This window comes from Limanda limanda, chromosome 7 (genome assembly GCF_963576545.1).
Source record: "Limanda limanda chromosome 7, fLimLim1.1, whole genome shotgun sequence".
Lineage (NCBI taxonomy): Eukaryota > Metazoa > Chordata > Actinopteri > Pleuronectiformes > Pleuronectidae > Limanda > Limanda limanda.
The window spans coordinates 25,914,504-25,938,969 of record NC_083642.1 but is presented as its reverse complement, the minus strand read 5'-3'; the positions used below and the strand labels follow the sequence as shown (position 1 = coordinate 25,938,969).

At 40.3% G+C, this 24,466-nt stretch overlaps 1 protein-coding gene across 1 annotated transcript; it reads right to left on the bottom strand.

Moving 5' to 3' along the window:
* Positions 1–2,895: 2,895 nt before the first annotated feature.
* On the bottom strand, positions 2,896–24,365 carry sdcbp2 (syndecan binding protein (syntenin) 2). Its single transcript, XM_061074360.1, has 9 exons — positions 24,201–24,365; positions 16,875–16,925; positions 15,416–15,512; positions 10,658–10,758; positions 9,828–9,992; positions 8,428–8,603; positions 6,258–6,429; positions 4,702–4,793; positions 2,896–4,458 (listed from the first exon to the last, which is right to left on the bottom strand). Exons 2-9 carry the CDS (start codon positions 16,923–16,925, stop codon positions 4,404–4,406), a joined length of 909 nt encoding a protein of 302 aa, XP_060930343.1. The 5' UTR covers positions 24,201–24,365; the 3' UTR covers positions 2,896–4,403.
* Between the last annotated feature and the right edge of the window lie 101 nt (positions 24,366–24,466).

The following is a 24,466-nucleotide window of genomic DNA, read 5'->3' as shown; positions in this document are numbered from 1 at the left end:
AACTGAACTGAATAAACAGCGCGAATCATGTTTTTTTTTTTTTAACTATTTGGTAGGCATATTTGCACTATTCCTCACTTAAAGAATTTTAAGTAATTAATTGAAGTTGAGATTGTTTGGAAGTGTTGTGTGTCCACTGAGTTCAGATCAAATGTTCTGTTGGTCTGTTGTGTCAATCCAGTTTGACACAGTGATGTTGGTGATTGTGGTACAAAAAAATCTGCAGGTAAGTTCATATCAGAAAATGCAGATATTTCAGGTAGAAAATAGTTTCAAACACGTGTGAATACTGCAAACCAGTTTTCTTTCATCTGTGAGAGGAGCCTTTGACCTGAGCTCTACATGTACAGTGTCTACAGGCCACAGAGACTGAGGCAGAGAATGAGCAGTGTTTATGCTAACCGGTCAAAAAGGTGTGATTGTCAGACATCAGTGACAATCATGACTATCCATGATAACGTTGAGTGGATGCTTGGAGGCACAGGACTGCCTCCTTTCCCCTCCGTCACACTTCACCCACCTCCTCTCCTCTTTGTCACCGCTGTCAGTGACACAAGTCTTGGTTGAAGGGGATTAGCAAACGATAGAGACATTTCATGTTTCACTAAAAGCCATACAAGCCTGTGAGGGAGCAGGTGTGAGAATGTGATTGTTAATCTCAATATTAATGTTCTGTGTAAAGAAATGATGACTCATGAGAGTGATGGCGAGTGTATGCTTGCACTGTACTGGGGTTTGAGTCTGGTGAGGTCACCGAACACAGGCTGTGGGAACAGAAACAGGGTGTCCAAGCAGAAGAGAGGGCGGATGTGGTGAACTCGTGATGCTGTGTTTCGAAGTTCAGGAGTTCAGGTTTGTTGTGGGTAGCAGCGATCAACTCAGCACTGTTAAGTTACCTCTATGCACAGCTGCATTATGTGGTCATGTGTCTGATAAGTTTATTCTCTCAAAGCTCTTATTGTAAAGTCATGAGACAAGTGATGACCAAGAAGTGGATTTCTAGTGTTTCACAAAGACCCTAAAGTCCTAAAAGTTTTTTTTTTCATTTTGTGCAGGTCATTATCTTGTTTGAACGAGTTAAGCTCAATGTCTTCTGCACACAGGCTCTTGTGGAACTAGCATTTCTAAAGGAAATTGTACATAGGAGTAATTATAGTTTCACAAGATGCAACTAGTGTGCATGAGGCAACAAGATTATAAATTATATAAATAAATATTAATTAACACAGACCTTGAGCTGTTTTACACATATTATCATTTTTGCAAATGTTATATTGTTGTTATTACCACAAGTTTTTATCTTGTTTGCATATGATCTTATCTTGTACTAACTTATTAGCAGAAATACATCATCTCACAGTATGTGCTTATCTTCTGCATTTGAATAAAATAATAATAAACATTATTTGCATAGCCCAATTCATATAGAAGCTCTTTACATATGAGTAATTAAAAAGAAGGAATAAAAAAGTCAAATGCAATGCAAATTGGACGTGGTAAAATGGCAATAAATCAGGTAAAAAAATTCAGCAGTTTGATGGATTAATGGATGATAGTGAATCTTCTCCTATCTCTATGTATCTGATACACACACATTCATCTTGTTCAGACATGATGGTGACACATTTGGACACAAGTTGTCACAAGTCATCTTTTATTAAATTGTTCACAAGTTACACACAATCTTTTTTATCTTTTCCTAGAAAATAAACATGACTTTGTTCACGAGTTAATAACTTGTGTGTATCTTCCACACAATATGGATCATATACATACAAGTTACGCACAGGTTATTATTAAATCTCTTTAATTGTGCTACTTTTATGCTTATCTTGAATTTCTTACCAATTGATTATTGAGTCAATTTAAGATGGTAACAAGTGTACACCAATTATTATCCTGCAAACACTAAATCAATCTTTTTTTTAATGGGGCTTTGAGGACTTTGTATTCATTAGCTTGATGTCTTTCATTTAATGTTTTCAATGTTCAGAGAGGCCTGTATTAAACCTGCATGACTTCACTAACTCAAGCAGGTTTGGTGACAGTCACATCTTAAATCTCCTACGTGTAGCTGATTAACATTCAAACACCATGGGCTTAAGTGGTCTTCTTTGGGATTCTGACAGTCCAGTAATGTTAAATGTTGGAGTCCCGGCAGAGGCTTCAGACTCGTCTGGATGTGACTGAAAAGTTTCCTCCAATCAATCTTGACCGTACAGCACTTTATCAAAAGATCCTTGTAACGCAGGGTAACGTTCGTCTGTCCTTCACTGTACCTCTACAGTGACCCCTCTCTGTCCCATAATACACCTGAACTTCCTGCTGTGGTGTGAGGTTGTGTCAGTGTACGATGTGAGGCAGTGACTGGTTGATTATATACTACGTATATCCTTAGACATACATAATGCTGAATATTTCCTGGGGACAACAGGAGGAGGTGGGAGGGGAGTTTGCCTTTTTTTTGTTGTCAATATTTGAACATGTGATGTCATTTTATGCTTTATTCCTTGTCTGATTGTCTGAATATATGTTCCATAGACTATGTAATGAAAATGTATGTATACAGAGTTTATATCCAGTCTTTTAACATTCTGCCATTGAGGGCATTCAATGCCTTGTTTAGTCAATCAGCTGACATCATTAGTATCTACAGATAATGTGTTGTAAATGAACTATTTTAATGGCAATAGTAGTGTGTACAGTATAATACATCAGTAGACTACTTCTCCATTCACACTCCCACCACACTGTGTAAAGAAAGAGCAGAAGCCCCTATATTAAACAGCATGGAGGAAATGTTTTTGTCGTCTTTGTCTCTGGATGTTTATTTGCTTGGTGTTGTGTAACATGTTAATATACATGAGGCGAAGGGGGGAAACAAACACCAACCAGTTAATGTGAACAGAAGGAGTTTTTATTTGTTTTACAATATTATCTTGGTTACATTCGTATATAAACTTTTTTTTTTACAGAATGACAGTAATGTTTATCTGATTACATACCTAGAAAATTAAAGGAAATGCATGCATCCGAACATGAACAGCATTAAAAGGAGCGACTCTATATATAACAAGTAGAAATCCCCGCGAGCTCTGCTCAGTCTCACTGTGCTCATCAGCAGAGGAAGGAATTTAAACTGAGCAGATGATTTTTCAGCATAATATTTTTTCTGCAGTTAACAAGTTTGTTTTCATGAATTCTCTCATTAACATGAGGCACCATGAACACGACCATTGAACTTGAAATGGATACAGGAAAATCAACCTCTTAAAAGGTAGTGGAAAGTGCACTTAGTGGGTCTGCCCAGCGCGGACCCTGTCCAAACAAATACCAAAGACTCCCTTGAAAGTAACACAAGACGAACACCAACACACTGCACCAGGATCTGGTCTGACTGTGCTGCTCGTGTGTTTATGGACAGGGCCGAGTCCAAGCTGCATATGACAACAAACATGTACTGTTGCCCATCTCCCTGCACTTTCCCCTGAAATGTGCACACGCTGTTCCCAGTACCGACCAGCCGAACACATCAGAGTCTCATCGTAACGTTCGCCCACAGAGACAGGAAGTGTGGTGCAATGATTCATCGCCATCTCATTGAGGAGCTGGGAATTCCCACATTGTATCTCTCACTTACTGTACATGTTAGAATCTAGGGTCTATAAATGTTAGGTGTCAAGTAGAAGGAACAAAATAATCAAAACATGATCTTGGTGCCGAAAATCAACACTAATATTCACCATTATATGGTTTTAACTAAAATCGACAAATTTGTTAAAATCTATTAGTTTTACTGGCAAGTAAAAACAACCATACACTGGGGTCTGTTACAAAGTCAGCCAACGTTTTCACATGAGGCCCCGGGTGTTAGTTCAGCCATGATTAGATGTAACCTATACACATTGAAGGGTCAATTTTAGGACAGAAAGTGCAGCCGTGATCTTTGTGGTTCTTTAGCTTTTAACGACTGACCACTGGCTTCTACAGCATTTTGACAAGGTGAAAAACATAATTTGCCAGTGATTCATCTCGACGCTGAGGAGGAAGCTCTGGACTCATGATCGTATGCATGGCTTCAAAAATTGTTTTGTACTCCATCTCAAATACAAAATAATGGAAAAATAACTCAGACTACAAGGATAATACATATAAAAAGTAAAAATGTCAACAGAGGAGAAGGGAATGTTGAAAAGGTAAAATAATTGAGTGAACAACTGAATAGAAAAAAAGGCATTTTTATGATGTTAAGGATGAGAAACGGTGATGCGATTCTGATGCAGGAGGTGATTTGGGGTGAGACGGAGAGAGACAGGTAGATATGAATAAAGAACAGAGAAAGAGAGAGAGAGAGAGATCTGTATAGTAGATATCTTGACAGTTTACACTGGTCCTCCTGGTTCTCACACCTCTGGGACAGAGTGATCCATGGATGACCGCAGGAGACCAGTGGACATCCTGGAAAACAAAATCACACCAATATGTTTAAGACATATTACAAATCATGGAATGAATGACGGAAAAGGGAGGGTGTAACATGGGGAACCAGAAAACCTGGGGTTAATCTGTGGACTCATCACAGACTTAGAGCTGAGCATAGGCCCAAGTGAACTGTAACCGGATCATTTATAACTCACTGACATGAATTGACTACATGACTGATGAGCTTATTTCACTAGATCAGGTCAACTGTTATCTCACCTCTTAATCATGTGTTCATAGATGAACTTGGGCATGATGGTGATGGTCATGGTGGTCGGAGAGGTGGTCAGAATGTCCTTGATCTGAGAATCCTGGAATTTACACAAAGTGACTGGTCAGCATTTTTTATTTAAAAAAAATACATTCACATTTAATTGAATAAAAATGACATTAAAAACAAAGGTTTTGAGAAAGACATTTACTTGAGTTTTTCTCCAATGTGTTGATAGAAAATAGACATAAATCACACTGGTATTAAAAAACATTTTAACTAAGTTTAAACCTGTTGTCTGATATTGGAAGATAAAAAGAGATAAAAAATAGGAACTAAATATTTCGGGCATGCTGTTCACTGCTCCATATGTGTATCATTTAGAGGAGGTCATAGAACGTCACCCACATCTACCTGCTCCTTAGATAGAAATGCTGTGTGACTTATCCAGAGCTCATCACACGCTATGAGGTAGTGTGCAGGTATAACCCAATGAATATATGTATAAAGATGAAGGACAGAAAAGTGAAGCCAAAACATATTGCTTTCCCCCTGGTGACTGGCTATAGTATAGGGCATTAACACCAGATATTGAATATTTGATAATATAAAACATGATTGACAGCTGCGACTGACTCGTGATTGGTCAGGTGGGTGTCCCTGTGGGATGTCTTTGCTGGGACTCTGGGTCCAAATAACCTATCACCAGCTCAAAATGGAAGTCTGGACCTAAGATACTAAAATCTGAATTTGTTTTTGTACATTTTTTTTGTCAGAGGATGTTGTTGTGAGCTGACATGAGATTCCTGTAGCATTACATTTTCCAAATGATGCGTTACAGTCTCACAAAACCTCAACTGCCGACAACAATTTGTGTCCCTTCAAAGATTTGCCCAACTTTCATCTACTCAGTCAAACATCAGAACTACTTTTTCTAGTTTCTTTGCCTCAGGGTTTTTTAGTAAACCCCAGGTAACTGATGTGCTTAGTCTCTATCCTTTCTCATACTGATGATGGAATCTAAGGTTTTGAAGCTTGGTAAATTGTCACAAAGTGAATGAAGCAACACAGTGACTCCTTCAGACAGACAACACGTTTTCTTTTAGTTGTATGAAAGGAAAAGAGAAGTGGGTGGTTTTGTGATCATGAAATGCATCAAATCAGAGGAGAAAAACTGTAGAATCACTATGTTAGGTTCAGACTAAATCTAACCACAGGGTAAAAAAAACTAGCAAACTAGTAAGAAAACATTGCTGATACCTACTAAACACTTTACATTTAAGGACTTGGGAGTTGGTGAGTTCTGCACTTACATTAAATCGCTGCACGTGCCCACTTTTTATTACATTCATTTATATAGGAGCAGCCATCCAGGTGGAAACTTAAAAGCCACCAAACATCTTATGAGAATCATTGTAATGAATAATTTATAGTCCATGTTTTTCTCTGCTCTTCTCAAATGCATCAGATTACATCCCACACATTGTTTCATACCCAATTATTAACTTATACTGATCAAACTATTTGATGCAAAGGATCACATGCAGAGAAACAAGTGTCTGACCTTGAGTCCGATAATGTTCTGTCCATTGATTTCACAGATGAAATGCTCGGTAAGCAGACCGTTGCGGGCAGCAGAGCCATCCTTGACCAATGAGGTGATTTTACCAGACTTGTAGATGAAGCCCACGTGACCTGAGCTGTCTTTTTGCATGGTGACAGTGCGCTGAAATGGCCTACAGACACACACAAACACACACACACAAACAGAGAGAGAGAGGGAGAGAGAGAGAGAAAGGATTAGGGATCCACAGGTATAAAGCTTTGTTACAAAGAGTAATAATGAGACTCTTTGACAGAATATCTGTACATTTATAAAATAAAAACTATTACTACTACTACAACTATTTGACGTTTTTGAAATTATAGATAAAAGATGAGTTGAGTAGCAAAGAGCAAATGATGGAGGAACCACCAGAGGGAGCCAAACATCGAAGTCACTGCAGCTTACTGTGAGACTGACAGGAAACAGACAAAATCTCTCTAGGATTAAATATAGAAATACATACAGAAATGTAAGGTTTTTATGTACATGTGATGTTTGTATGCTTTCTTTGTTTGTTGGCGAAATGGAGAGTATTTGTTAAATACAAGATATAGAGATGAGATCAACAAATCCTTTGCCTGATTCCATTCAATATATATATATGATCATCAAAATATAATCTGGAGGATCATAAAGCATTTAAGACATTCTCAGTACTTTTCTCTCAAACTAAGTACATCTACAAACAAAACCATGGGGACCAAAACGATTAAACATTAAAACAGAAAAAATAAACGTTCATCAAAAAACTAAGCAATAATGTCACATAGACAAATTAACTAATTGTTTGACTGCAGGCTTCTGTTAGATCCAGCATGAATCTACAGAACCATGTTGTGTGCTTCTGGCAAACAGTATCCTCTGCTGTCAAAATGAACTATCTTCTTCAGAGGCTGATTTAGCTTCCGGGCCTGTTCTCATGAGCTGCAGCCTGTTTTTCAATGACTGTTTGTCTCTGCCAGCAACAGTAGCTAACGTTTGGTGGGGTTGTATACACCGATCCATAACGTTGCATAGGATCTAAATTGGATCATCCAGGAACTGCCTACACACTGTGGCCACATGAAGCTAGACATTGTCCTGCACCAGGAAGAAATCCAGGGCCCACTGCACCAGTGAAGGGTCTGACAATCGCTTGGAGGATATCATCCCGGTACCTAACAGCAGTCAGGGCACCGTTGGCTATGACATGGAGGTCTGTGCGACCCTCCAAGGATATGCCTCCCCAGACCGTCACTGACCCGCGGCCAAACCAGTCATGCTGGATGATGTAACAGGCAGCATAACGTTTACCACAGCTTCTCCAGACTCTTTCACACATTTGCTCAGTGTGAACTGGCTCTTATCTGTTAAGAGAAGAGGGCACCAGTGTTGACTTGTCGATTTTGGTGTTCTCTGGCAAATGCCAATCGAAGCTGGGCTGTGAGCACACCAGTAGCCTGCTGGAGGTCATTTTGTAGGGCTCTGGCAGTGCTCCTCCTGTTCCTCCTCGCACAAAGGACCAGATAATGATGCTCCTTGTGTAACTGCTGGTCTCCTGGTATCTCCTCCATGCTCTTGAGACTGAGCTGGGAGACACTGCAAACCTAATTGCGACTGCACATATGTATGTGCCATTTTGGAAGAGCTGGGCTACCTGTGCTACCTGATTGGGCTGAAGGTACCACCTTATGCTACCTTAGTGATAAGGACACTGGCAGAACACAAAACTAGAGAAGAATCTGTCAGGAAGGATAAGAAGAGAGCCATTTTCTGTGGCCACCACATGTAAAACCATTCCTTTTGGGGGTTGTCCTGCTTAAGCCTCTCCATCGCACCTGTTGTTACTTTCATTTGCACCACAGCAAGTGAAATAGATTCACAATCACCACTGCTTCCAAAATGGACAGATTGATAAACCTGAAGTTAAACTGACTGGTGTGTCTCTGTATGTCAAAGTATATGGGACAGTTATCTCTACTAACAAAAAAAATGTCACACTAAAATAGGAGTCAACATATGAGTCATTTTGGTGATGAAATCCGATAGCTGAAAATGGTAAAATCGCCAAACAAGTCAAGAACATTGATGTAAGTTTCAGGACACACTGTTAAAATCTTTTTTCCTCAGTGAATCAAAGACTCCTCACCTGTCCCTGACCACAAGCTCGATGCGTGTCTCAGCTGCAGCCTTCAGGGCCTTGTGGGCTTTGTCTACGCTCCAGCCGGCACAGTTCTGACCGTTGACCTGAAGGACCTGGTCCCCAAAACGCAGACCGGCCAGGGCCGCAGGGGAATTAGCCTGCACCAGCTGGATAAACACTCCCTGTGAGAGGAAAGAGGAAACAGATAAAACATTGAACATGGCTCAAGGGAATGTAAGAAGGGAGGGGAAGAGACCGAAAACTGACGGTGGCTAGAAAAAAGGACTCAGGAAAAAGATGTTAGATATTCATGAAAAAAAAAGAGAGAAGAATTTCTAGATGATTTAAAACAATGAACAACTGAAGGGAATGATGCAAAACATCAAAAGAAGGCTCGGGCTACACTGTTTTACTTGACTGGAGCAATACACTTCAGGTTTTACTGCCTTATTTGGAGGACTCAGAAAATTGATGAATAATACAAGTCAAAACGGAGCATGTTGTCTCTTCTTTGGTTGCTTTGTTTCCTGCAGAATATTTTGCGTTGTGTAAAAAAAACATCACGATTGAGCTGTCCATTTCTTTTCAGCAGTAAATCCATGGCTGCAATACTCTGCATCTTCTTTATTTGCCAACTCATTTATCAACCCTGCCCACTGTATTAGTGCAACTCAGTACAAACTGAATTATTAACAACAGTGAATTTTAAAAGTCTGAGACCAGAATGTGACCCCAGTGCACATTCATTATTACCACTCTAAAGCTGGCCAAGTATCAGAACAGATAATTTACTGTTATTGTTTTTCTTACAGCATCTTTACCTTCGATAATAACATAACTCTTTCACTGTTTTAGCTGAACTAACAATCTATTCGCTGTGGAGAACACTCAAACGCTAGGGGCAGAGGTTTATAAAGGGCTGGTGTGACTTGCTGGCTGAAATGTGGACAAGAGAGAACTTCGTAACGGGTCTCAATTACTTTCATGTGTGATTAAACCTTGTGGTCTCAACAACAGAGAATGGTTGCATGACCGCTGCTACACCTGAGGCGCTTGTTATTACTTTGACACAGTCTAAATTAGCGTTTTTTTTAAGATCCACTTGTCTTTGTCTGTTGTCATTATAGTAGACTGTAAAACTGATGTGTTCCCACACAGCAGATTTAAATCACACTTGTCTGTGGTCGCTAAGACCACAAGCCTACAGCACATCCACTAATGTCTGCAGTTGGACTCGCTGCAAAGGCCTGTACCAGAAGTGTTTGTTTGGGATACCTGTACTGCTACACCCCTACTTAATCCTGAACTTATATGGGCGAGTGTATAAGGGGGCATGGTTTGTGTGGTGTTGAATGGGGGTTAACAACAATGCAAGTCCCTGTCAAGAGGAAGTGACGCTGACTCACGTTGTCGATGGAGCGGAGCCGGAGTCCCATCTTGTTATCCTGGTCCTTACAGAGTATAATCTCCCGCAGCCCCGGGCGGATCTCTGCCCGCATGATGCCAACGTCTGCCCCTGTCACGGGCCGCACCATGCCCCCAACACCTGAGCTGGAAGGCACAGCTACTTGCTGAGGAGTGAAGAACGAAAGCCAGACAGGAAGGAGGATGAGCAAGTGTGAAGAGGTGGGTTGAGATAGAGCAAGTGTGAGGAAGTGGGGGGGGGTTGGGAGAGATGACAGGAAAAAAAGGATTTAAGATGGAAATTACAATTTTGAGATAAAATGGAATGCTGCATCAAATAGAGGTATGTGGGAGGATTCAATGTCATCTCCTCCTCCACCAGTGAATGAGGTCAGGAATGCTACAGGCACTGCTTTTGAAAACTCCATCATTAATATGCTTCGCACTAACAATGAAGAAATCATACACGTGTTAAAAAAATACAAATAATGGTCGAGGTGAAGACACTAATAAAAGGCTGAGAACAAAGAGATGCCAGCTGATAAGCTCAGGTGCTACAAGAGCCTTGACATGTGCAGGATCCACGCACTTGTGCACACACACATCCCTACATACACTGAATTGGAGGAGAGTGAAGAGCTCACAGACTCCCACACACCGCTCCAGGCCTGAGTTGAGTCATTCACTAATGTGGATCAACAGGAAGTACTGCTGTGCCTGGATACAGCTACAGCTCATGGCGCCTTCTATTTACAAAACAATGGCCACTTGGAGGCAGCAGAAACACCAAAACAATTTGGGAAAATCAAAAAAATACACAACAAACACTTACATTGTCAGCCACAGGCATGAGGGCCAGGTTCCTGTGGACTTCATCACTGTTGAGGGCCAGGCCCATGTAGTCGCCCAGCTCCTCCAGATTCGGGTACAAGGCTGGACGAATTTGGGTGAAAGGAGGAGGTGGGTGGAGAGAGGCCAAAGAAAGAATTGAGTTGTGGACAGCAGATGGAGGGAGGGCAAACAGGTGGGAGAGATGGAGAGTGAGAGACAGTTGGTTAGTAGGAGAAGAGGGAGACGGTGGAGGAGGAGAGAAAATCATTTTTAAACTTTTGGTTACATATTGAATACATAAATACATTAAGGTGTATATGGCAATACAAATTTATATTTTTCTTAAGCTCTTACCGTGATCAAATAAAATTAAGAAATTGTGTCCACATCCAAATGTACATTTTATTTTGTAAGTTGCAGGTATACAAATATGCCACTAAACATGAGTTTTTTTTCTTTCAAATCAGATGTCATTCTTTCCTAGATTTTGTATTTTTTGTTCAACAATGTCATTCATGATATTCACTGAAGCCTCTTTTGACCACTGTAGGTTGCAATGCAATAAACGTTCCTGGCACCACTATTCAGTTTTGTGCTTTTCACTCAGGTTATACTTGGGCTGATTAAACTTGCCAAACATTTACCGAAGGTGAAATCACTCGATCATTGTTCGGCCAAAATACTTATGTGACAAATGCAACAAGAAGATAACAGATTGTGTCATTTATAATTCTAACAAAATATTATCATGTCCCTAACTAACTAACACGTGTTTTACTGTTAATTATGTAATGACAATATGTGTTACATAAGGTTGAAATATATCTTGGTTTTCTCATCCTGTTTTATGATATGAAAGTATGGGCATATGTTTAAGTCTCAGAATCAGTAACGCCCAAGTAGAAGCTAATGTAAAGTCCTAGCTACGGTCTGTATGTTGATTCCTTTTATCTACTAATATCACAGACATCTGTCTGTCTTTATGTGAATATATCGCAAACCGCTATGGCCCAAGAATGTGCACTGCCAAGTTGGTGCAATTTGAAAAGGCGATACAGTCAATAATATAGATAACGCTAGATTTGAAAACAAATAGGTGACTGTAGCAGGGCAGGGTGCTGACATTCAGTCTGTGGACCAATTTGAACATGTCTTCTCTTATGTCCTCCGGTAAATTACATTAGTGGTTGATCTAAATCGTTTTTGATCATTTGACCATTTTTATTTCACCATATCGGCCAGACACAGACACATTTCCTGCCATTTTTCTTCAAAGTTAAAGCACAATGTTTAAATTTTGTTGCTGCAATGCTTCTTATCGCCCTGAAGCTGACCACTGGCATGTAATGCATGAAAAAATAACAGTAGCTTAGTAAATCATTCAAACTCATTGCAGATAAATACGGTAAGATGAACACATTGTTTTTTAACTTCACTCTGCAGCATAGACTGTGACAGTATATTGTAGAACTGTTTGAGGAGTACTCACAAATGATGAGGAATAATTTTGAAGTAGCTCCAAGGAATTAACACAAGAGAACAGCCCATGCCAAACAGGCAGGTTTATAGTGTACTAGTAATATCATAATTGAAATATATAATATACACTAAACAATGTGAAAATTAAGACATATCTCAATAAGTCAGTTTCTCAAACTACTAGGTAAAAAACTTGGCTTTTATTAAATAAATGATATGATAAATATATAACCATATGTCTTTTCAGCTGCCAGTTTTAATGATCCGGATCTAAGTCGAAACTAATGTATGTATTATTCAGTGACTTTCCTCGTTCAACAACAATGACTGTGCAGTGATTTTACAAGATAATGTCAAGTCAACATGGTGTGAGTCAGCAACAAATTAACCACACCCATGTGATCAGAAGGAAACAGCTCTAGTCATAGTACAAAACAGGAAGAGAGCAACATGTTAGCTTAACACAAACAGTACAGCTGATAGAACAAGTCAGGTCTGACTCATCATGTGCTACTGAATATTTTTAATATATTTTAGAAAACAGAGAAAGCCTTGTCATTTCTATTGGCCTACCCCTACTCTTTTTTCCACATTTAGATTTCTGTGCTTTCCTTCTTCTTCACCTTTTCTTTCATTCACCTCTCCAAAACATGCCTGCACATCCAAGCCCACAGAATAAAAATAAAACAAATGGCTATATCAGAAACTATACAATTGCCCTGTTCTTGCAGTTGCCTTATCTGACCATTTTCACACAATAACAGTGTGTGGGAAACAGCCCTTGAACTCAACCTATACTTCATAATTAGTCAGTAAATGAGAAGCTGCTGGCTGATTATAAATCTTGCTTTACCAGGCAAATGTGTCCTGTTGAAGCTATAAGGAAGGCAGGGTAAAATCTGAAATGAAATGATCTTTCAGCTTTGAAAATGCAGATTCAAAATGTTAATAGCCCGAATGTTGCTAAAATGATTAAAGAAAACCTTGGCAGGCAGAAGCAAGACCATGTTACTGAGGCCATGTATGTGCAGTGATCACTATTTACAGACTAAGGGAATCTGACCAATTTACATTTACTCATTTGGCTGATGATTTTATCCAAAGCGACTTAAAACTGAGGGACGACACAAAAGCGGAGCTTAACATCAGCTCCATCACCAAAAGAGGACAACAGAGGATGTACTTCCTGCGACAGCTCAAGAAGTTCATCCTGCCAAAGACAATGATGGTGCACTTCTACACCTGCATCATTGAGTCCATCCTCACCTCCTCCATCACCATCTGGTTCGCTGCTGCCACCACTAATGACAAAAGGAGGCTGCAGTGGATCATCCGATCTGCTGAGAAGGTGATTGGCTGCAATCTGCCATCTCTACAGGACCTGTTTGCCTCTAGGACCCTGAGGCGTGCAGGTAAGATTGTGGCCGATCCCTCCCACCCGGGTCACAAACTCTTTGAGGTTCTTCCCTCGGGCAGGAGGCTGCGGGCCATCAGGACCAAAACCTCCTGCCACAAGACCAGCTTCTTCCCGACTGCAGTTGGCCTTATCAACAAGGCCCGGGACCCCCACCTGACTCGGACTTTTATTCCACCCCCACACCTCTAGGATGTGTTAATTTAACACATTATATCATATAATATTATATTATACTGCACTACATTGCATATTGCAATATGACACTGTTAACTGTTTTGCATTTAGCATTTCACTTTTTACTTCACTTTTTATATTTTATATTTTTATATATTTTTATTCAGAAATGTTTATCTCAAAATAAATGTTACTTTGTATAAATATTGATAAAAAGTGAGTAAATAAGAAGTAAACAGTGAGTAAATATATACTGGTTTCCCATTTTTTATTGCTCTCCATGCATGTTGTATTTATTGCGTCTTTATGTTCTATGTTCATTGTTTGCACCAATTACCAGAGCAAATTCCTTGTATGTGTGAACGTACTTGGCAATAAAATACTTCTGATTCTGATACTGATTCTGAAAAGCTTCAGTACAGCAGTAGACCTTGATGTAAGTGCTGAGCGTGCCTCTTTTACACCAAAAATACTCCGATAAACTCAATAAAAGAGGTTTGCCTTTCAGTTGCGCACAATAGCGCATTCACCTGGATTTAATGTTTCCATCACTACAAACCTGCATAGTCATTTGAACCGTAGGTTAATGCCAACTATATTTATTCCCGTAGCAGACAAAAGCAGCCAGATGTGAGTGGGTTTTTTGAGCAGTGGAACAGAGGCTTTAATAAGTTAACTTGCTAGGGTGTTTAATGTCAGGAGAGGAGCTGCTTTGAAATAAGGGAGACTTCAGAGGTTCTTAACGATAAGAGGGACGGACGTGCTCTGATGGCATTTGGTACATTGTTCCACCATGGGAGAGCCACAATCAGGACAGGTCTGGACTGTCATTGCCTTGTGTGCAGGGACGCCACATCTGAGAAGATGGAACAGAGTGGGCTGTGGTCCAGCACGGATGTCAACCAGGCCATCTCCTTTCACCTCCCTGTCTCTTTCTTTCCTCACCACTAAGAGTACAAACTCTTCCTTTACCCCTCAAGCTTACTGCTGCCCCCCGCCCCCTCCCTCCTCGTTCTTTTTCAAATCAACTCCTCCTCCTCTCTCTGTCTCCCATCATGCCCTGTCCTAGCACAACTGCCAGAGCCAGTCTCCATGGTAACTTCTGGTCACTGCTGAGATAAAAACAAAAGACCAAAAGCCCACAGGACTCTACATCCAAACAGAGAAAAGAGAAGCAGAATGAGCTGGAGATTGAGAAAATTGAAAGATGTGATTGAGAATAAGCCGAAAGTTTGTCTTCTCTAATCTCTAATGGGCCCCATGTCCATCTTTTACCCACTTTTAATCATGTGTGGGTGCCTTACTCGTCTCTCTCTATTTTCTTCCATCCGAGTAAAATTTACTGCAGTTAGGTCCCATTTTCATACAATCTCAAAAAACACAATATCATGAGCCAAAACACAACGGGTGAAACAGAAAGAAAGATTGAGAAATCATAGTCGGGGGGGGGCATAACTACACCTCCCACCCCAGTCTCCTCACTCCACTCCACACGTATTCATCCGCCCCCAATACTAGAGATCTGTGCTTATTCAATGAACCGCAGACCCCCCACACACAGACACCCTTTACAAACAAGAAAATGGAAAATGGCTTTGACTTGTAATGTTTAATGTGTAAACACGTTTTCTTCACAAAAGAGGGATAAAATATTCTATAAAAGCTTTTGAAACTATATATGACACTCACCTGATCCTGGCATCCCAAGAGTAGCAAGCTGAGGCTGGTAGGTTCCCTCAGTGATGGCCGGCATGGGGGTGGTGGTCTGAGCAAACTGGGCCTGGGCCTAGAGTCAGTGGATGGCAGTGAGATGCAATCAATACAATACAAATGAGAAGAAAGGAAGAAGAAACTGAAGTAGGCTGGTCACAAGGTCACATGAAGTTTCAAAAGAAATGCAAGCCCTTTAAGTTTCCATAGTAGAATTTAGTTGGGAGCAGGCAGAGCAAGATTTGAGGAATTCTCTGTTCTCTTTCTATTCTCTTCTAAGTCTCTTCTTCCGACAATGATTCGTTGAAGGAAAACCCGTCAATGATATGAATATCATTAATTTATTATGTAGGGCAGCAGGGATCCATGTGATTGGCCAAATACATTGACATGCAGAGCGTGAATACATGTGAAAAGGAACAACCTTTATTGCAGTTTAAGCCGTGCTTTGCGATAGGGGTGTCACGATACCAAAAATTCAGTAGTCGGTGCCAATACCAGTAAAATAACACGATTCTCGATGCCAATTTCGATACCACGGCAAAAAAAAAGTGCATTATTTGGATGTTGTTAATGTCATATACGGTAATTCAATGTGCTTGCGCTGCGCATATACTGAGGGTTATACGGTAGTTGCGGTCGCATGCGAGTGACGCTTTGTTGTGAGACACGTTATGCATTAAATGATATATCTGCCTCACGCCGGGTTTACACCGGACGCTGAAGCGACGCCAAAGCGACTCGTAAGCGCAGCACCAAGCCTTAAATAACAGCTGGCTCCCATCCACTCCCATGCGCCGCTTCAGCTTCCGGTGTAAACAACCATGTGCAGGCGCGCTAAGGATTAGCGCGGAGCGGCGGCGTTGCTTCCGTGTCCGGTGTAAACCCGGCGTCAAACGCAAAATACTTCCATACACGACTCTTTGTGCCTTTTTAATAAACAAGTCGAGGTGGGGCGAACGCTGCAGCCGCAGTTGCCGTCTTGGTTTTCAGAATGTAAACGTCGACTGGCGCAGCACCGATGCTAATGATAAGTTGCTAACAGCTGCTGGCATCGAAGCTGACGGTGCCTACGGTACTTCAAAAACTTGGGCATCGGCATCGTTTTGTTATGTTAGTATCGAAAGGTATCGTAGGTATCGGTTCTCGTGACATCCCTACTTTGCGATACGTATATCACGCATGTTGATATCTCGATGAAGAAGCCTTTTCGATATATATTGTGCAGCTCTACTTTTTATTGACTTTTATTAATTTAGGACTCATAAAAGACAGATCAAACAAAGAATGACAAAAACTAAAGCAGCCTGATCTGCCCATAAAACTATTATAGATTATTATAATATTTCTATGAGATCTTCAAAGTTCTAAAAGCTCTAAAGATCTAAAAGATATTACAGTAGACTAGTAGAATAAATTGAAAAAAACTAAAACTTACCTTAATGACCTTGTCGACCTTCAAGTCCTCAAGAGATGGATACAGAGACATCTTAAAGAGAAAACACAAACAGCAGTGAGTCGATGACCTAAACAGAAGGAGGACAGAATGGCTGAATCAGATAATAACCCTACTATATAGGCCTCAGCAAAGGACTTAAGTTATCCATTACCTTTAAGCTCCATTCTACATTGATAATGCATCAAATTACCATGTGATTCTAAAGGGATGCTAGTCCTGCAATTTTCCAGACAGACAAAAGCAACTCTGGTTAAGTGTGTTTTTTCTACAAACAACAGACAAAACCAAAACAGTGCTGTTCACTTGACAAACAGGAAACTGATGAAGAAAACCAAAGAGAGACACATATTCTGCTCAGGAGTTGGCAGCACTAACCACAGCTTCAGGCAGCTTCTTAAATCTTAGAATCACTGCTTTTCATAATTTTTTATGACAGTAAATTGAATATGTTTGGACGCTTGGTTTAGCAAAAAAAAATTTTTTACAACGTATTTTAACTTTAAGGAAAAAAGTAATAAAAGAACATGATTATAATAATTAATTAGGGCTGTGAAGCAGCACTGTGAGGGCCAGAGCACTTGCGAACTCGGGACCCGATGCTGCCGTGGGGCGAACAAGGACCGGGCGAAACGGCTCTGCGTTGCGTGTGTCTTGTCCCGCAGCAGTGGACCACGCCCACTAATCACTGCATTGCAGTCCACGCCATCAAGTGTAGACCACACAGTGAATATTTAATGTAAATCAAATTATAGTTGTAAAACGAGGCTTACTTTCTATTGGAGTAGGTGGTACTATCACTATCTCAACAGAAAGACTAGGCATAGATCTGTTCTGGTCAAAAACACTGTTTCTTTTCACATCGTATAAATCTTTCACCTTTGCAACAGTCAATCAAGACATCAAAGGAATCTATGACCACTGACACTGTGACATTAAAGCAAACTGACAAGAAATTCTTCGCTTAATGAATCCTTAAAAGTGATCTTTTATATAAAGCACTGAGGCCGAACATTTGCGAACCAGGAACCTGATGCTGCCATGGGGAGGGTGGATGGGGACTGGCAAAACGGACCTGTGGTGCGTGCGTTATGTTCACCGCAGGAGGGATAAAGGCGTCACTTCCTGCATCCGTCACATGTGCCGGTCTCCGCCTACTAATCACACAGTACAGTCCATGCCATCAAGTGCAGACCACAAGGTGAACATTTTATGTAAACCAAATTAAGGTTGTAAAGTAAGTGGCGCTATCACTATCACAGGTTTGGGCTCTGATGAAGTGTGAGCAATTCGGGGCAGATTCAACCATATACAGCGGAGTTACAACAACTTCATTACAACAGTTGATTTTAATCTCCATGTTGTCTAGATGACACTCACTGAATTTTTTTAAGTTGATCTGGTGAAATCTCTAGGAGGAGTTTGTCTTGTGCAAATGGTAAAAAAAAGGCCACTTAATCCAAAATTGCCAATTTCCCGTTGCTTTAATCTACTTCTAATCTAATCTAATCTAATTCGGTCATGATACACGTGTCTTCTGAATTTCGTGAAGATCGAAAATAATCAAAGGAAAAGCAAAAGGGGCTTCGCACTGTCGGTGCTCGGGCCCTAATAAACGATTCGGCCAAATAAAAATCAGTCGGTATTGATAATTATAATAATAAATTTCATATTATTAGTATTTGGCTTATGAAGTTTAAAGACTAATGTTACAAATACGAGGTAGGTCAGTGAACTATTATACGTCCTCACTGTGCTTGCACAATGTGTATTTATTATATCAAGCTAATTATATATGGATGGAATTTATGTCGCAATTAATAATTATAGGAGGATAACTTAACATGGGCAATATAAGTAAAATCCGCTCCTGGCATATATGTTGACAGAATTGTTTTAAACCTCTGCAGTTTGTTGCTTGATAATGAGCAGATAATGTAAGTTTATTGTCCAACACAAAAAACAGAGGGAACCAAACATCATTTGGTAGAAAAACATATATATATAATATACAGCCACAGAATAGCCAGGTTTATGCAGTACAATTTCCGAAAACACAGTTAAGCACTGGCAGCAATGTTCCAGAAATAGCACAAACTACCACAGCACATCAGCTTATGGACGGGTGCCTGCATAGACACTGTCAGTCTGTGTAAAGCACTGAGACAATAAGAGGGCCACATATTGTAACTTCACGATGGATCACTTAACCCAGGCACCACATCTTCTTATCTAAACCTGTTCTCACACGGTTGATAAATGAGTGTGATGACTTTGAGCTTTGGCATCATTATTGCAAATGACTTACATGTGGACCAAAGTGAGAAAGGAGGACAGAGGGAGCAGAAGTAGTTCAGCTACATTGGGCAACTGGACTTCCAGACTGTTCTTGCTCTACTTGTTGCTCAAACACTAACAACACACACTTAAAACTGCAAAATTACAATGAAAAACCTGTGCACACCTTTGACATGTGACAAGTATAAGCTGATGCAGGACATACATGTGTAAACATGAATGGAGTTTTATAAAGCATGAAAGCACCCAAGCACAGGCAGTGCTGGCTCGCAGGATCCCATTATGTAACAAACCATAATGGTTTCTACATGACAGTGGGAACTCCTGTGGTCCAGCTCCAACCAAAACTAGATTCATTAGTACAGCACAGAAACTAAACAGCAGCCTGAAGAGGAAGTGAGCAATAAGTCAGTCACCTGACCAGCATCACGCCCATAGCACAATAACACAAGCAGAGACATGCAGATATGATCTGACGGCTAGTAAACACAAGTATGTTGGAGTCAGAAAACAGTTCGTTTGAATCCAATGAACACATTTCTCTCTGTGCCATATTGTCTATGGTGATTTGGAACCATTACATAAAAGGTACACAATTATTATATCAAGGGTTATATAAACAGCTATGTCCCCAGTTTGACTCAAGTTGCAGACATTTGCTGCATGTCACCCCTCCTCTCAACGTATTTTCTATCAGTCTCAACTGTCAAAGTAAAGGTGTACAGATCCAATTAGACATAATAAAGATAGTCACTGACGTGCCGCCTATATTTTCTGTCCGACTGCATTTTCTTCAGTTAAAAGGTTTAAATATACATGAAGAAATACCATATTTAGTTCCTCTCATGTATATGTACACACTTTAAATTTCCAAAAACCATTACTTATTTCAATGTTTCTGTTTTTTAAAGTTTAAAAAATATCATGTGGTGCCAATGTCCGGCCATGTCTGCTGTTGTGAAAACTTCTTTGAAATTACTCAAAATCTATTCAAATTTATTTTCTGCCATATTTTGCATGATTTCCAAATTGTTTTGTTCTCCTATACAAAATTGCAACGCATTTGTGTTTATATTTCCATCATATTACACGAACAAATTTTCTCAGATGCTGTCCGTTTTATGAAATATCATGTGGTGCAACGATCACACCATCAAGAAATGACCAATTTGGGACTTTGATGTTGAAATCCAGGAAGTTGCATCATAAACCATTTTGCCAAGGACCCATGGAAGCAGCAACAGGTTTGTAAATCTCTCTAATTACCTTTTCAAGAGCTGGTATGTAATTGCCACATTTGGATATCATGTGGTATGACCTACAAAAAAACGTTATTTCTAGGCAAACTTTTTGACTCGCGGGCCACAATGGGTTCCAAAATTTGACAGAGGGGCCGGGCCAGGAACAGATGGATGGGGTGTTTTTGTGAACTAATATAAATGACATGGAAAAATCATTACATGAAAGGATTTTTGCCTTTACCAAGTAGCAAAGCACTTATTTGCAAGGCCATTTAACAAAAACCCGCCTTCAGAAAAAGGCTTGCTAGCCTTTGCTATTTCGAATGCCCCCCAAAAAACATGCCTTGGTAGATGACTCTTTAATCGCAGTTTGTCTGTGAAAAAAAATGTTGCTGAGTCTGTAAATAAGTCGCCAACCTCTGAGCTGCAGCAACCCGTTCTTGCGTTGACTGACTTCGTAGCAAAGTGACGGCTGATGTTGTACTCCCTGAAAACTGCGACAGTTTCTCGGCATATCAGGCATACAGCCTTCGATTGGACATCAGTGAAAAAGTATTTTGTTGTCGACTCCGTGTTAAACACTCGGCACTCATTGTCCACTTTTTGTTTCCTTGATCCTCTCATTTTACAGAAGGGCTCACAGGGCAAAGGGAAAAGGTGAAGGGAGATCATGTGCCTTTTCAAGCCCTATACACCACACTCCCTGGCAAATTTAATTTAGCTGACGCTTTTATCCAAAGCAACTTACAATAAGTCCATTCAACCCCGAGGGTTCAAACCCAGAACAACAAGAATCAAGAAAGTACGATTTCTTCAAAAATAAAGCAAAACTACAAAGTTCTATAAGTACGTGTCATATAAGTGCTACAAAATTGTTAGTTTCCAAAAAAAAAAAAAAAAGAATTTTTTTAATTTAATTTTTTTTAATTTGGACAAGTTCGGCGGGCCGGATTAAAAAGCCCAACGGGCCATATACGGCCCGCGGGCCGTACTCTGCCCATGTCTGATCTAGATGAATGGCTGTGGCCCTAATTCATTTCCTTAATATGCATAATTTTTTTTTACAATTTCTCACTAATATAAAGTCATTAAAAACAAAGTAGTTGCGTTTAGAGAGATCAATAAACAATAAATTCCATTAAAAAAAACGATTTAAACCCGATTTTTTTTATTTCATAGAATTTTCATGAACACAAACATTTCATAAACATTTTTAAAAATAAAAATCTCATTAAGAACATTTAAGTGCAGCACACATTGTTGTGAACAAACAATTCATTAAACATGACATGTTAAAGTGGGGCATGTTGGACATGCATTTTCTGGCCGCTCTTGTGCTACATCAACCACAACTGGTGGAATGTTCTCCACAGATGGCGGGATAAGGTCTAACACAGTGTTTGCCATATCTTTACATTCTCTGTTAGCACTGGGTGCAGCCCTCCATTTCTCTCTTGACTCACTTGACTTGTCATATGGAATCTTTCCCTGCTGTTTATTTCTCTGGTAGCTGAATAAGATATGAAGTGTCATGCCATAAATCTGTAATAAGAATAATTATAATTACTAATAATTACCAAAGTGAAAATACATGTAACATTTTTGGGGTTGTATATTCACATGATATTGTACGAAAATTAAACATAAACTTTTGTTTCTGAAATATTAGAAAAAATACTCTAATTGCATAAAAATATTTTCCAAATAATACTAAAATAAAGCACTTTATCTATATAAATCATTAATTGAATATTAAAAAAGCACAAAAACTCCCAATCTAAGCCTTAAATGTTTTTCATCTGTCTTTCATGGTAAACCCCTATTTCTGGGTTAAAACTTATAACTTATACTTAATATTTGAAGTAGTGCAAATCAATACCAATTTCAGTTGCTCAAACTCAAATTTAAAATCAATCACACAGCTAGGAACTTGTTCTAGTGGCCACAGGGCCAAATTGAGTTGGCATCCTACGATGACTACGTGACTGAATGATCTGATAAAGAAAACACTGAATTTTATGAAGACAGTGACAAAGAAAACTATATTCAATGTTGTCATGTGATCATGTCACAGCCAATACATGATCCGCTTAACCTGGGACGGACTGAACTTCAGTCTTTCTCTTTCCAGACCCTCTAGTAATGGAACCGAAGCATCACAGATTTTCCTCACCACACTGTGTCACCATCACAAGACATGTTAACTGTTATCTTGCTAAAAAAAAACACAGAAAAACAAAGCAAGGAAGAGAACAGTATTATATAAACACAGATATGTTGATCCTCTGTGAAAATGAATAGGTACTGACATGACAGTCACAGAAGGCAGCTATATGAAAAACACACTCAGGTCAAGTCAAAGAAACGCTGGCAAAATATCTAATGATAAAAAAAGCAGTGCCATACGTGTCGACAAGAGAGCTTTTGGCCATATGGTGTGATGTCTGCTCGAGAACCGCTCACTTCCGGAGATGTCTGTGTCGTAGTTCATGTGTGAAAATCTGACACAGGACATCACTATATGAGGTCAAAAGCCCAAGTCTTCCCTGAAATAAACCACAATCACATTACTGCGACATCTCACTCTCCAAGCTACTCCAGCCACTACTCCAGTCTCATATGGTCAGTGCTGGCAGACAAGCGCACCATTGTGTTAGTGGACACAGAGAGCCATTTCAGTACCTTCTAGTGTTTACTTTTCAGCTGTGCTTGTTTGCTCGTTTATTACCCTCACCCTCCCACCTTCGGACGTGCAGGCTAGAGTTATAAGTAAATAAGCCTGGGAAAAATGACATAATCTAATCCCCCGAGTCACCTCTGCTACTGCAGCTCAGATGAGAGGGACAAGTGGAATGTAAAAGGGGGAATTTCCAGCAATTGTAAAAAAAAACACACAAAAAAACAACAACATGTAAGATTAAATTTATATTACTCAGAGTGGTTTAGCTTTTGTGCTACTTGTTCCTCTGCCTCAAGGTGTGAGGCAAAGGAAGCAAACCAAAAAGCTTTGGTGGATCCTGGAGAGGAAAGACGGAGCTAACTTCAGCCAGCCTGAACGAATTGGTTAAATAGAAGAATGTGGTCTGCTTGGCAACTTATTCCAGTCTATTGATATGGTTGGGCAAGAGACAGAAGGAGTGGGAGGAAGAGGACTGTTAATGGAAAAAGAAAAAACTGAAGTGACCCACACCCTTTCTCTCCTAATGTACATGTTAAATAGACCAGGTCCTATTACACGAGTCCAGAGGCTCACATTCAGTTATCTCATGTAAACAGGCTCAAGGAGTCGTTGTAATGACGCTATAACAACACAGCAACTTCCTTAGGCTGAGAGACAACACACAGGTTGAACACACGTAAGCTTCTTAAGCATATTATAATACTGAGAGGAAGTGTGTGTGTGTGTGTAATGTTAGGCCGGTATAACTGCCCTGTGTATGTCATATGACTGACTGGCTAATAAAGGTTAGCTAACGCTGCGGTGCCCCACTCCACTGTCATTAAAAATGAACCACAGGCTGTTAGCTGATCCGGGCAGACTATTCCACAGCCTAGCAAACAGATGTGTGGAATAAGCCCACACTGTGGAGTACATGAAGGACAGCGGAGCAGGCTGAGAGCTGCGCGTCTTTGTTCCGACACAAACAGCAGCGGAGCAGGCAGCTAACCTTATAGCCGCAACGCTAGCTTGCTGGGTAAACCTGGCTGTGACCGTTAGCTGCAACTAGCAAGGCTGAGGTTCGAGGGCGGGCTTGATGGAGACACTCACCTTTAATGTGTGGGTGGCTGAAACAGACTGAAACACGTGTGGACGGCTGACAGCGGCACTCTCCTCTCTTTATTTCTCTGGTTTCGCTCTCCTGAGTCGCTCTGGCTTCCGTCGATGAGACGCTCCTGGAGGGGGAATTCTGGAAAGTGATGTCACGGCTGGCTTCCTGGTTCGCGGTGCCCACGTCAATCACTGTTGACGCCCTAAGCCACGCCCCGTGTGGGTCACATGGGCGGTGACTGATCACAGACCTGATAGCTCCACAT